We start from the raw sequence: 13,470 nt of genomic DNA, 5'->3' as shown, positions 1-13,470 counted from the left end.
ATCCACAATGTTTTAACAGGAAAAAAGCAAAACACAATCCACTGTTGAGATTTAGCCATTTTGTGTACCTCATTTAGTTAAGCTTGTCTTCCTCAGTAGTACCATTTATTCCCAGGAGTATGGCTTCACCTCGGAAAGTCATTGCAAACAGTTGTTTCTGACAGTGAATGTTGATGCCCAGATGTGAATTGCTGCCTATATTCTCTAGCTACCTGTTGCTGCTGGACTGACAATGCATCCTTGTGCTTTACTGAGAGAGAATATTGAGCTTGAGCATATCATGTAGTCCAGTGCCAAGAACTGAAAAGACATTATAGGCATTCATCCATCTTCCTATCCCACTTATCTAGGGCATGATCACAGTGGAGCTAGATCCTTTGCCAACAAGCATATAGTGCTAGGCAGGAAAAATCCCTAAACAGGGTATTGGCACATCACAGGGCAAACACACATACTAGAATGACTTTGGCAATAGCAATACACATCTCCTGGATGTTTTGTACTGTAGATAGTAGATAAACCAGAGCACATTGGAAAAACATGCAAACTCAGGGAACACATGGGACACGGACCCTATTCACTTTCACTGCAAGACAGCAGCCCTATGACTATGCCACTGTCAGCCCCCTCCCGCCCAAAATAGATAATAATAGTAATTATCCATCCATCTTCTTAAGCCAGATATCCATGGCAGGGTCACAGGGAAGCTGGAGCTCTGAATCCTAGCAATCATAAGGTGCAAGGCAGCAACACCTGGATAATAATGTTTTAATGCATAATGGTAATGTTCTAATACTAACATCATAATTACTGCCCTCAGTATCTTCCATCCATTAATCTATTCATAATTCAGGCACAAATATGATAAAAAATACAAATGAACAATCCACCTTTTTAACCCTCATATCCAGGTCCGGGAAATGGGGAAGATAGAGCTTATGCTTATGCCAGCAAGCATTTGAAACAAGGCAGGAATGATCCTTGTACAGGGTGCCAAGCTATTGCATGGTGAACACGCGCACACCAGAAGCCAGTTTAGCAATGCCCTGATTCAATCATGTTGAAGTTTAGTACAGATGCTTTAGCATAGGCAGAGTGCTAGCACAGATCTGTCATTCCTGCCTCACAGTACCAGGTTCTACATGGAGTCGGCAAATTTTCCCTGTGTATTAATGGATTGATTGGTATTAGTGAGTTTCAGTACATTTTCACTAAAACACATTGTCCTCATTCTTTTATTACCAAATGCTCAGCAAGAGTGACTCCTCATACATTAAGAAATTAATTTATTGATTTGTGGTGATTCAGTCTGCTTCATTGCACACTCTGCTTTTACTGTTTTCTGAGTGCATGTGCACGGCCTGCTACGAGTTGTCATAATTCCACCCATGATGGTGCTGTGCTGCAAGCAGAGAAGCAAGCAAGTAATGTATGCTTATCTTGAGAAATTTGTACCAAGGATCTGTGATAAAATGCATTATTTCCAATTTATTGTTGCTGTCACAAGCATGCCTCAGTAACACTGAAGGCACTTTTTCTTAAATCGAAACCTAAATGTTATTGTTGGAACTCGCTGGGAAAGCTCACATCAAAATTGCTGTCAGTTCTTCTCTTAAAGCAAACAATGTGTTTCCCCTTTACCAAAATGTAGATCAATTAGGGATGTAAATCCTTGGAGATATTCAGTCATGTGAAAAAGTAAGTACATCCCATGGAAGGTGTTGACTTTTTCAACATACAGTATTTAAACAGGCAAACAGTAGATTATCGTGTAAACAGTGCCTACACTTAAAGGTGAGATACCTTAATATAAATACAAAGGAAATTTTTCATTTTCAATCATTTAATCAAGAAAAATATAAATGGATGTAATGGCAAAAAAGTAAGTACACCATTGGCCTCAGAAGCTGGTATTGCCCCTTTTAGCAAAAATAAATTCTAGTTGGCGATTTGCATAATGGTCCACCAGTCTCTGACACTCTGAAGGTTTTAACATGCAAAATTTCACAACGTTTTGGGGTTTTATTGTATGTACTGCCCATTTCAAATCCTCCTACATCATCTCAGTGGAATTTAAATTAGGGCTTTGACTAGGCCAGTCCACAACACTTCATTTCTGCTTTTTGGGTCATTCATTGGTGGATTTGCTAGTGTGCTTTAGGTCATTATCATGTTGAAAGGTACATTTCTGCTTCAACTTCACCTTTCAGAAAGAAGGCCTCACATTCTCTTCAGACATAGCTGCCCATCCCTTGAAGCAGCAAAGCTACCACAAACCATAACATTTATATCACGGTTTGATAATTTATATAAAGTTCTCCACCTGAAATGCTGTCTTTAGTTTGCACCAGACATGTCTACTGTTGTTGTCACCAAATAGCTCTCTTTTGTTCCAGTATGCCTGATCTTTGTCTATAGGTTCAGTGGTAGAATGTAGCCTTGTTCTAATGTTCTTTTAGGACATTAAAGGCTTTTCTCTGGAATGCCTCTCATGCAGGTAAAATCTGTTTCTAATTGACAATTGACATTGGCATACACTTTAACACCATCTTTTATAAGAGTTACCTGCAGATATCACAATAAAGTTTAAGGTTCTTGGAGTTTTCCTTTAGTAACAAAGGATCAATTCCTTGGCTAAATTTGACAGGCCGGCCTGTCATAGAGAAATTGGAAGTTATTTGAAATCTACACCACTTGTACATTTTCCTTACAATGGAAAAAATAATTTGATCTTTTTAAATCCCTTGCCAGTCTCATAGTTATCCACAGCCTTCATTCTGATGGCCTTAAGAGAGCTCTTTTGATCTTCACATCACACACGTTAATAGCTAAAAGAACACCGTACCCTTGATATCTGCAGCTAAAATTGTAAAGTTTCCACTGCAAACTGCCTATAGAGGTTCATATCACAAGCATCTAATTTGGAACACCTGATTCTCATTATATAAATTTGAAGGGGAGATAAATGTAGGGGTGTATTTACTGTTCTACGTGACACATCAGCTTTTTGTTAAATTATATTATGAGAATGAATATCTTGTCAATTTTATTGGTCATTTGTTCAAGCATATTCTGTTTATCTGTAGGCACTGTTTATCTGAATACTCGTGTCTAATGTTTGCCTGTTCAACTATGTTCAATTATAATGTGATGCACTTACTTTTTCACATGATTATATGCTGAATATATTGTTATGTCATTAAAAACAGCTCTGTAAGACCTTTGTTTACCTAATATACTAGAGGATGTGTTTAATGTACTGCATATTGTGTGAAAAAGATGTTTTTCACATTTGATAAATCAATGTTGGATTCCGTAACACACCCTATCTGCTGTTTTTTTTTTTGGGTCAAGCAAGAGAGAGACTGTTTTCATCATATAATGCAAACATTCCTTGTTACAATTAAAAAAAATGTTAAAGATGGATATACCCAGAGCAATAAATAACTAACACAAAACATAATACTAGGCCAAATGGTTTTCTTTCTTTGTCCTATAAAAAAAGAACTCTGTCTAGTATACTATTATACCTTCTAATGCTTGACTAAAGAATTAATCTTGAAAGCAGCGTTTACAATGTAACTGGTCTGTCTTTTTTGTCTTTTTATGTTTCTCAGTGTTGTTTTTTTATTTATAATACATCTGGCGTAATTCTTGCAGCACCTTTCTGTTAGTGTGTGTGTGTGTGTGTGTGTGTTAATGTGTTTGTGACAAAGCAACTGTGTGCACCAGCCATGGGTTTAACAAAAGGAGCTTTTGTTCTTGAAAATTTAGCTTTCATGTTAATTTTTAAGGTAGAAAAGTAAACATTTACCTGTAATACATGGGATATTACTTTCAGCTTAAGTAAGACCATTAGCCAGAAATGTTTCTGCTAATACTTTCAATGACCTTTACCGTATCAAAGAAGTAAAAAGGAGTATTAACTTTAGCACCTTTAGGACAGAAGCAAAATGATATTTATTCTTTTGCCTAGTACCTGTTGTCTCAAAGGCTAGAGTTAATGCTTTCTCTTAAGAAACGATTTCACTAGGACACATTGAAGGAGTTTGTGCTTTCTGTTCTGGTGTTCAGATCTATCTATTTACTTGTACTTTAGTGTGTCCATCTTCAAATAATTGTTTGAAGTTTTAAATGGTGATCCACTCCTTCTACCAGAAAAAGTCTGCTTTGGATTACTGATGAGTTAAACCTTGCTTTAGTGAGATGAACATATTGCATTTATGAAAGTCAGTCGTGATTGTGTACCTCTCTTTCCTTTACTAAGCCAAACTTGGTTACCGTTTGTCTTCTGCTGTTGTGGTCCAACACTAGGAATCATCTTTGAGCAGAGGGGTGCTCATGTCTTCATTTCTGGCCACACTCTAGGTGACACAGTATCTGCTAAAGAAGCTAAACCCAGGTTTAGCTAATGCAGAAAGCAGAATATATTGAGGACTGAATATATTACCGATGATTTCTTGGTGCAAATAACCAATGAAACATTTCATTGATAGTTAGTCCTGACATTTTTCCATCAAGGTTGTCAAAAGTGAGTTATAGTCACGCTTTGGTATAGTCTGTGTTGTGCTAGCAAGAGTGCTATTCTATTGTGATTGATATGGTATTATCAAATGGAGACACCCATGTGTTGCATACCAAGAGACAGATTTTCAAAATGTAAATTTACTCACTGGGATTAACTCAGCTATTTTCTATAAAATGCAGTAGTTTTTTTCAATTTAACTTGTATTTTTCAATGAAAATAGAAGTAATGCTAAATTTTTACAACTAGAATCCTAGATTAAAATGTCAGCCTGGCCATAGTCTGTGAAGTTTGTATATTCTGTCATGTATTTGTGGGATTTCCTCCAACAGATGTGTGATCCTATGTTAGCTCACTAAGTGTGGAAGCAGGTGTATTCACAAATATGCCCTGTGGTGAGCTGAAGCCCAGATATACTCTAGCTTAATAATGGAGGGTGGAGTATATCTTCTGATTTCTTTCCTAGTTTTTCATGTAATAGCGGAAATATATAGTAGAATAATTGATAACTAGCCAATCCGTGGCGTAGCATACACCGCATAATTATTTATTGATGTGAGAACACTTCCTGAAAGACACAGTTGTTCAGTGGAGTGTGATTTTAAATGTGCGTTGAGATATCTCTGCAGTCGGAACATTTTCAAACAAATAGTGCATTGAAAGACCTGTGTGGAATGCATTTGTTCAGTGGAGTGTGTGTTTAAATGTGCTTTGAGATATTTCTGGAGCAAGTGTTGCATTGAAATTCCCGTGTGAAATGCGTTTGTAAATGTTTTTCAGTAAGAGATGAGAGGGAAGGTGACGTCACATCAGCGTGGCTGCAGACAAATGTTTGTGTTGAATGGATTTGCACATGGTTGAGGCGATCCATCTCAAGACGTGAGGGCCTCGTTACAAAATGTGCAACTGAAGGTGTGAGTGAAATGAGTTTGTAAGTGCTTCTTGAGAGTGCAAGTTGTTTTGAAGCACTGCTGGCAATGTTCACATTGCATCATTCATTCAGTAGAGTGTGTTTTTAAATGTGCGTTGAGATATCTCTGCAGTCGGAAGGTTTTGGAACAAATGGTGCATTGAAAGTCCTGTGTGGAATGCGTTTGTTCAGTGGAGTGTGTGTTTAAATGTGCTTTGAGATATTTCTGGAATATGAAGGCTTTGGAGCAAATGTTGCATTGAAATTCCAGTGTGAAATGTGTTTGTAAATGACGGGAGGAGGGAGAGAGTTGGTGGACAGGGCTCTGACGTGCGTTTCCCATGACGCGGGAGGAGGGTTAGAGTCTATTTTTTGGTTTTATTTCAGGTGACTACCTGTTGAAGCTCATCGAGAATGCCAAGAGTGTGCAAAGCAGTAATCAGAGCAAAGGGTGGCTATTTTGAAGAAACTAGAATATAAAACATGTTTTCAGATATTTCACCTTTTTTTGTTAAGTACATAACTCCACATGTGTTCATTCATAGTTTAGATGCCTTCAGTGAGAATCTACCAATGTAAATGGTCATGAAAATAAAGAAAACACATTGAATGAGGAGGTGTGTCCAAACTTTTGGCCTGTACTGTATATGCATATATGTATATATATGTGTGTGTGTCTGTGTGTATATATATATATGTGTATATATATATATATATATATATATATATATATATATATATATATATGTATCTATATACAGTATATGTGTATGTGTGTACAGTCGGACCTCGCTAAATCGAACTCAAAGGGACCAGAAAAAAAATTCGACTTACGGAGTTTACGAGTAAGGGAAAATGGCGTAATATGCGCAGGTTAATCAAGGACATTATTTTTCCGGCTTAATTATTATACAGTATAGCCGTTTATTATATTGTCGTTTATATGTATACATGTAGGCTACATACTGGTACATCAGCGCTTCCTGATTGGGGTGCTAGCAGAATCCATCAAGGAAGAAAAATGAAAAACATTATTTGTACAAAATCTTAATTTATCTATCCATTCTTAAATAATTAATTGGGCAGGCTATTTCGTATCAGTGCAATACGCTGCTTGTTAAAACGGATGACTTCCGCTCTTACGCGCACTTAGTGCTGCGTGGGTATTATGAACTATCATATGAACTCATATTTTTTCATACTTCTTCTCAAACCAAGGGGGTGCGAAATCGGCCTCGTCCGTCACAGGGGGTGCAAGTGTAAAATGAATCGGTAAGCACTGCAGTACATGCATCTACAGTATGTACTATCGAACAGTGCAATGAAACAGGTTACCTTAGGAGAAAAAAGTCTGTTAACTTCGCTTGGCGTCGATGTTCCAATGCATCTCGCTCATCAATCTCGTCACTGGACCAAAACACATACAATTTTTGAAAAAGCTTCCCGTCAATAGGAACGTTCCTATCCCTTGCTTGCACAAACCACTTCAAAATGTATTGTTCAATGACGGGATACTCACATTCCCTCATCCTCTTCTGATGGCCACATGACTTCTCACTGTACAGTTTAAAAATCTTTTGTTTTTCTTTCAGAAAAGTGGAGAGCGTACTTGTGGGAATGCCGAATTGCTCTGCAATTTCCACTGTCTTCTTGTCGCCCTTTTCGACGGCTCTGATGACGGTAACTTGTTCTGCGATTGACAACATTTTAAGCTTACGCTTACCAGTTGTCATTTTCGGGGCACGTACCGTACGGGAGACTATGGAGAAGCACACAGACACGAACACTATTCAAGGCTCCTCCCGACAAGAGACTGACAAAGGTCAAGGGAAAATGGGTTAAAAACGTCTTTCTTGAGACAATTTGGAAATTCTAGACGCCACCCGGTTGGTTATGACTCATGGAGCACGCAGATTATTCCAGCCACTCACTTTAGTTTTCGGACATTTTTGGTCTCAAAATAAACGTCCTACCCTCAGAGAGTTGCTTAATCCCTTGTGGAATGCATTAAGATAAGACTTTTTTTGGTTTTCTGCACCACATGTTCTGAAATGTAGCCTCAGAATAATAACCCAAAGGCCATAGAAAATTCGAACTAACGGAGGTTGGGAGCCGAAAAGTTTTCGAGTTGAGGAGATCTAAATACATTGGTCTTATGGGAATTCGGCCGGAGACTAACGAGCAATTCGAAATAGCGAGGTTTTTGACTTAGGGAAGGTCGACTTAGCGAGGTCCGACTGTGTATATATGTTTATATGTGTGTGTGTATATATATATATATATATATATATACTGCTCAAAAGAATTAAAGGAACACTTTTTAATCAGAGTATAGCATAAAGTCAATGAAACTTATGGGATATTAATCTGGTCAGTTAAGTAGCAGAGGGGGTTGTTAATCAGTTTCAGCTGCTGTGGTGTTAATGAAATTAACAACAGATGCACTAGAGGGGCAACAATGAGATGACCCCCAAAACAGGAATGGTTTAACAGGTGGAGGCCACTGACATTTTTCCCTCCTCATCTTTTCTGACTGTTTCTTCAATAGTTTTGCATTTGGCTACAGTCAGTGTCACTACTGGTAGAATGAGGCGATACCTGGACCCTACAGAGAGGTTGCACAGGTAGTCCAACTTCTCCAGGATGGCACATCAATACGTGTCATTGCCAGAAAGTTTGCTGTGTCTCCCTGCACAGACTCAAGGGCATGGAGGAGATTCTAGGAGACAAGCAGTTACTCTAGGAGAGCTGGAGAGGGCCATAGAAGGTCCATAACCCATCAGCAGGACCAGTATCTGCTCCTTTGGGCAAGGAGGAACAGGATGAGCACTGCCAGAGCCCTACAAAATGACCTCCAGCAGGCCACTGGTGTGAATGTCTCTGACCAAACAACCAGAAAGACTTCATGAGGGTGACCCAAGGGCCCCATGTCCTCTAATGGGCCCTAAGCTCACTGCCCAGCAGCATGCAGCTCGATTGGCATTCGCCATAGAATACCAGAATTGGCAGATGCACCACTGGTGCCCTGTGCTTTTTACAGATGAGAGCAGGTTCACCCTGAGCACGTGACAGAAGTCTGGAGAAGCCATGGAGAACATTATGCTGCCTGTAACATCATTCAGCATGAGCAGTTTGGTGGTGGGTTAATGATTGTCTGGGGAGGCATATCCATGGAGGGTCACACAGATCGCTACAGGCTTGACAAAGGCACCTTGGCTGCCATTAGGTATCAGGATGAAATCCTTGGACCCATTATCAGACCCTATGCTGGTACAGTGGCTCCTGGTGCACGACAATTCCTGGCCTCATGTGGTGAGAGTATGCAGGCAGTTCCTGGAACATGAAGGAATTGATACCGTTGACTGGCCACCACACTTTCCTAACCTAAATCCAATAGAACACCTCTGGGACATTATGTTTTGGTCCATCCAATGCCACCAGGTTGCACCTCAGACTGTCCAGGAGCTCAGTGATGCCCTGGTCCAGATCTGGGAGGAGATCCCCCACAGCACCATCTGTCATCTCATTAGAAGCATGCACCGATGTTGTCAGGCATGTATACAAGAACACAGGGGCCATACAAAGTGCTGCGTACAATTTTGAGTTGCTGCAATTAAATTTTGGCAAAATGGACTAGCCTGCCACATAATTTTTTCAATCTGATTTTTGGGGCGTCTTTGAATTCACGGCTCTGTAGGTTGATCATTTTCATTTCCATCAAACGATGTGGCATCCTTTCGTTCCTAACACATTACCCAGTCTATATCAGTATAGATATCCAGGAGGATTTCTTTTTCCCATTGAGATCTGATGTGTTTTCAAAGTGTTCCTTTAATTTTTTGAGCAGTTTATATATATATATATATATATATATATATATATATATATATATATATATATATATATATAAATATATAAACTGCTCAAAAAAATTAAAGGAACACTTTGAAAGCACATATATATATATATGCCAGCAACACTCATGACAATGAAAACACAATTACATTGTCAATCATGTTACGTTATTATTAAAATGTTTCCTTTTCTTTTTCATTACTTCTTTAACACAATACTTCTCCGCTGCGAAGCGCGGGTATTTTGCTAGTATACATATATAATTTAATACCAAGGTTATGTAATTTCCAAGGTTTTAATATACTATTTGCCTCTTTGATGTTAGTTCCATATTTTAATTTATCATATTTATGGTGATGGGAAAATACTGGTTGCTTTTATTTATCATAAAGTTTAGGTTAAGTGAAAATACTGGTTTGGAGAAAGCAGAGTTCTGCTGCTCACCACATTTTGTTTGTGATAAAAAGATGTACCACTTCAAAGCGGGAAAACAGCAGGCCCTGATGGCTACCCTGTAGAATATTTGAAGAAATGCTCCACTCAGCTGGCTCCCCTCTTATTAGCAACATTTACAGAAGCTAGAGACAATCAAATTCTACCTCAAACTTTTCGCCAAGCATTAATGACCGTCTTTCCTAAACAAAATAAGGACTTATTACAATGTGCATCATACAGACCAATTTCACTTCTGAATAATGATGTTAAGATATTCTCCAAAGTCTTAGGTAGAAGGATGGAGACAGTGCTGCCTTCGGTAATATCAAAAAATCAAACTGGATTTATTAAAGGCCGGCACTTAGCTTCCAGTCTTCGACGCCTGTTTAATGTAATATATTCACCAACAAAGTCAAATACCCCAGAGATATTATCATAATTCGATGCAGAAAAAGCATTTGACATGATTGAATGGAAATAACTTTTCACTACATTAGTGAAATTTGGGTTTGGCCCGAACATTTGTTCCTGGATCAAACTACTGTATCCTAATCCAGAAGTTTCAGTTTGTATTAACAACATTTATTCAGACTCTTTAAACTAGAACGTGGTACCAGACAGGGATGCCCCTTGTCACCACTGCTATTTGCAATCGCCATTGAACCACTGGTGGTTAACTGTCGAAATGTTGATCAGATAAAGGGGATTATCAGAGAAGAAATGGAACAGAAAATTTCTCTATATGCAGATGATATGGTACTGTATGTGCTTGCAGTCTTAACAGCACTTACAGAATTTCAAAAGATCTCTGGTCTCAGAATAAATTTGAATAAAAGTGTTCTTTTTCCAGTGAATTCTCAAGCATACAATATCAAATTGGACACCTTCCCTTTTATCATTGCAGATCAGTTTAAATACCTAGGGGTAAATACCACAAGTAAATATAAAGCTCTTTATCTGTATGGAAAAAATTAAGCAAGACTTGCATAGATGCTCAACCCTTCATCTCACTCTAGCTGGAAGAATTAACGTTGTTAAGATTAATATCCTTCCTAAGCTTCTCTTTTTATTTCAAAACATTCCAATATACATCAATAAATCATTTTTAAGCAATTAGATTCAACCATAACCTCAGTTATTTGGAACTCAAAACATCCATGCATCCAAAGAGCGACCCTACAAAGACCTAAGGCAGAAGGTGGCATGCCTGTACCCAACTTTCAGTTTTATTACTGGGCAGCAAACATACAAGCTATAAAAACGTGGACACAAATAGATGAACATACACAGGCTTGATCAGCAATCGAAATAAAATCCTGCAGTACTTCTTTATATTCCCTGCTTTGTGCCTCAATAAATGCAAGTTATCGCCAATATACTAATAACCCAATTGTGCTTCACTCACTCAGAAATTGGAACCAATGTAGAAAGACTTTTAAGATGGAGAATCTTTTATCTGTGCATGAGAACCACCTTTTTCAACCCTTGCAAATATATGCAGTTTTTAATATCTGGAAAACATTTAGGATTAAATTGCTTAGAGATTTTTATATAGACAACATCTTTGCATTCTATGAACAATTACATTCCAAATTTAACTTTACAGCAACACATTTCTTTCACTATCTTCAAATTAGAAACTTTGTCAAACAGAACCTGCCCAATTTCCCTCATATCGCACCTTCCTTCATGCTGGAAAAAATATTGCTCAGTTTGGAGGACTCAGACAGTATTTCTGCAATATATAATATTATTTTACAGTTCCTCCCTTTCAAAGATCCAAGAGGACAACATGAAAAAGATCTATCTCTCAACATATCATAAAAGGAGTGAAAGGTAGCAATGCAGAGAATTCACTGAAGCTCCATATGCGCAAAGCATACAATTATTCAACTTAAAATTATATATCAAGCACATCTGTCTCGCTTAAAACTGTCCAAAATGTTTCCAGGGCAAGATCCAACCTGCAAACGCTGCAGTCAAGTCCCAGCCTCACTGGGTCACATGTTTTGAGCCTGCACCAAATTAACACCATTCTCTACAAAGCATTTTAAGTGCCTTTCAGACAGCCTTGGTGTCACAATCCCTCCTAACCCATTAAGAGCTGTGTTTGGGGTTTTTCCAGATGGGCTTAAAGTGGAGAGGGACAAACGAACTGTGATTACCCTAACTACACCATTGGCACGCAGACTTATTTTGCTAAACTGGAAGAATCCTCACTCTCCTCTTTTAAGTCAGTGGGTAACTGATGTTTTATACTATGTGAAATTAGAAAAAATTACATTTTCAGAGGATCTGTGCAGAACCTTTTCAAAACCTGGCAGGATCTAATCAATAATATTTCAGAATAAGCTCTTAAAGCACTGAGGAATAATTTTCTCTTTGAATTTCTTTTTTCCTTTTTTTTTATCCGCCTATTAAACTCATTAATTTATGTATTTTGACCAGCTTTAAGTTTTACTCCGTTGGCCATGATCTCTTTGTCAGTGGTGGGGGTTGGGTTGTTTTGTTTTCAATACTATTTTTTTGTAAAAAATTGATCTATCTGTATGAAATGATTATAATAAAATCAATAAAAAATTAAAAAAAGGTGTATTATTTTGTTCTGGTCTAACTACAATAAATATATACTTCTTTCAGAAGATTAGCTGACTTTTTGAGTAAGTATCCAACTATATATTCTGTTTTTTTCCGTAGAATCAATGAATTTCAAACCATTTGTCATCACCATCGGAATACTTTCAGCTGCAGTTGTAGTCCTTATTTTTACCATCATTGGACTGTGAGTATTTAAAATTACATAAAAATCTTTATCTCAGGTTATTCTTCTTGTCCTGTTTTTATGCGTTTTCATTTATTGTCTTATTTTGTTTTTTCAAAGTTGTTTCAGGTTTGTATGCTTGCCTCAACTCTCTTATCAGCCAGTTAACAAAGAGGAGACTTTCTTGCCTGAGGTGCATGAACCAGAACACTAAATCCATTTGAATAAAAAACATGAGGCTGTCAGAGTGGTATCCTCAGATTCTTCACTGCAGAATCCTTGAATAGAAATCATCTATTAAATATGCAAGGAAGAGTTCATGTCAGAAAAGAGATGTGATGTGGGTCATGAAAAAAGCCAACTGCTCCAAATGAACAGTCAAAAGAACTGGGCTGACCTGTTGCTTTGTAACACTGTTGCCTTGAATTGTTGTCTTAAGATTGTCACTAACTATGATTGTTGTGGACTTCATCTGGCTTTGTATCGGAAGGATCATAATCAATTATCAACATGTGTTTTATGAAAATATCATGTGATACAGAATTATACCAATGCACATCCAGTGATTTTTTCTAAACGTGAACAACAATTCAATGAGGTTAAAAGTTAATAGAAAGAGCAAAATTTTGTCTTGACCCAAGGTTTGGTTTACAAAGGCATATGCTTGAGAAATACTTGGTATTAGAAAACAATGTTAAAGGAAATCACCATATAGCAAATTTTTTAACGACATGCTATGGGAATAATAGTCGTTGCTGTTGCTTTGTCACCAAGAAATAATAAGATTCTTTATTTATTATATACAAGGTATAGTTAAATCAGTGTGTTAATGTTCTTTACGAAAAAGATTTTGGAATGTGCTGGAAACGTTATTAGAGCAGGAGGCAGTAGTGCCTGACAGTTGCCTCATTCATTTCACTCTGTTCCCAATTAAGAAGCTTAAATGTTTTCCACAGTATACCTTCAGAATTTAGTTGAATGTTT

General features: G+C 37.6%; 1 protein-coding gene across 2 annotated transcripts in view; it reads left to right on the top strand.

Moving 5' to 3' along the window:
* LOC120534985 (zona pellucida-binding protein 2-like) overlaps positions 1-13,121 on the top strand; it is a 40,568-nt gene extending 27,447 nt beyond the window's left edge. For both annotated transcript variants that reach the window (XM_039762483.1, XM_039762485.1), the window contains 2 exons: positions 12,423-12,507; positions 12,607-13,121. In XM_039762483.1, the coding sequence (XP_039618417.1) occupies positions 12,423-12,507; positions 12,607-12,700 (179 nt within the window). In that variant the 3' untranslated portion in view covers positions 12,701-13,121. The remainder of the gene's footprint in view (positions 1-12,422; positions 12,508-12,606) is intronic.
* The last annotated feature ends 349 nt before the right edge of the window (positions 13,122-13,470 follow it).

This window comes from Polypterus senegalus, chromosome 9, assembly GCF_016835505.1.
Source record: "Polypterus senegalus isolate Bchr_013 chromosome 9, ASM1683550v1, whole genome shotgun sequence".
Classification (NCBI taxonomy): Eukaryota; Metazoa; Chordata; class Cladistia; order Polypteriformes; family Polypteridae; genus Polypterus; species Polypterus senegalus.
The sequence above is the reverse complement of the archived record's forward strand: the minus strand, read 5'-3'. Positions and strand labels throughout refer to the sequence as shown.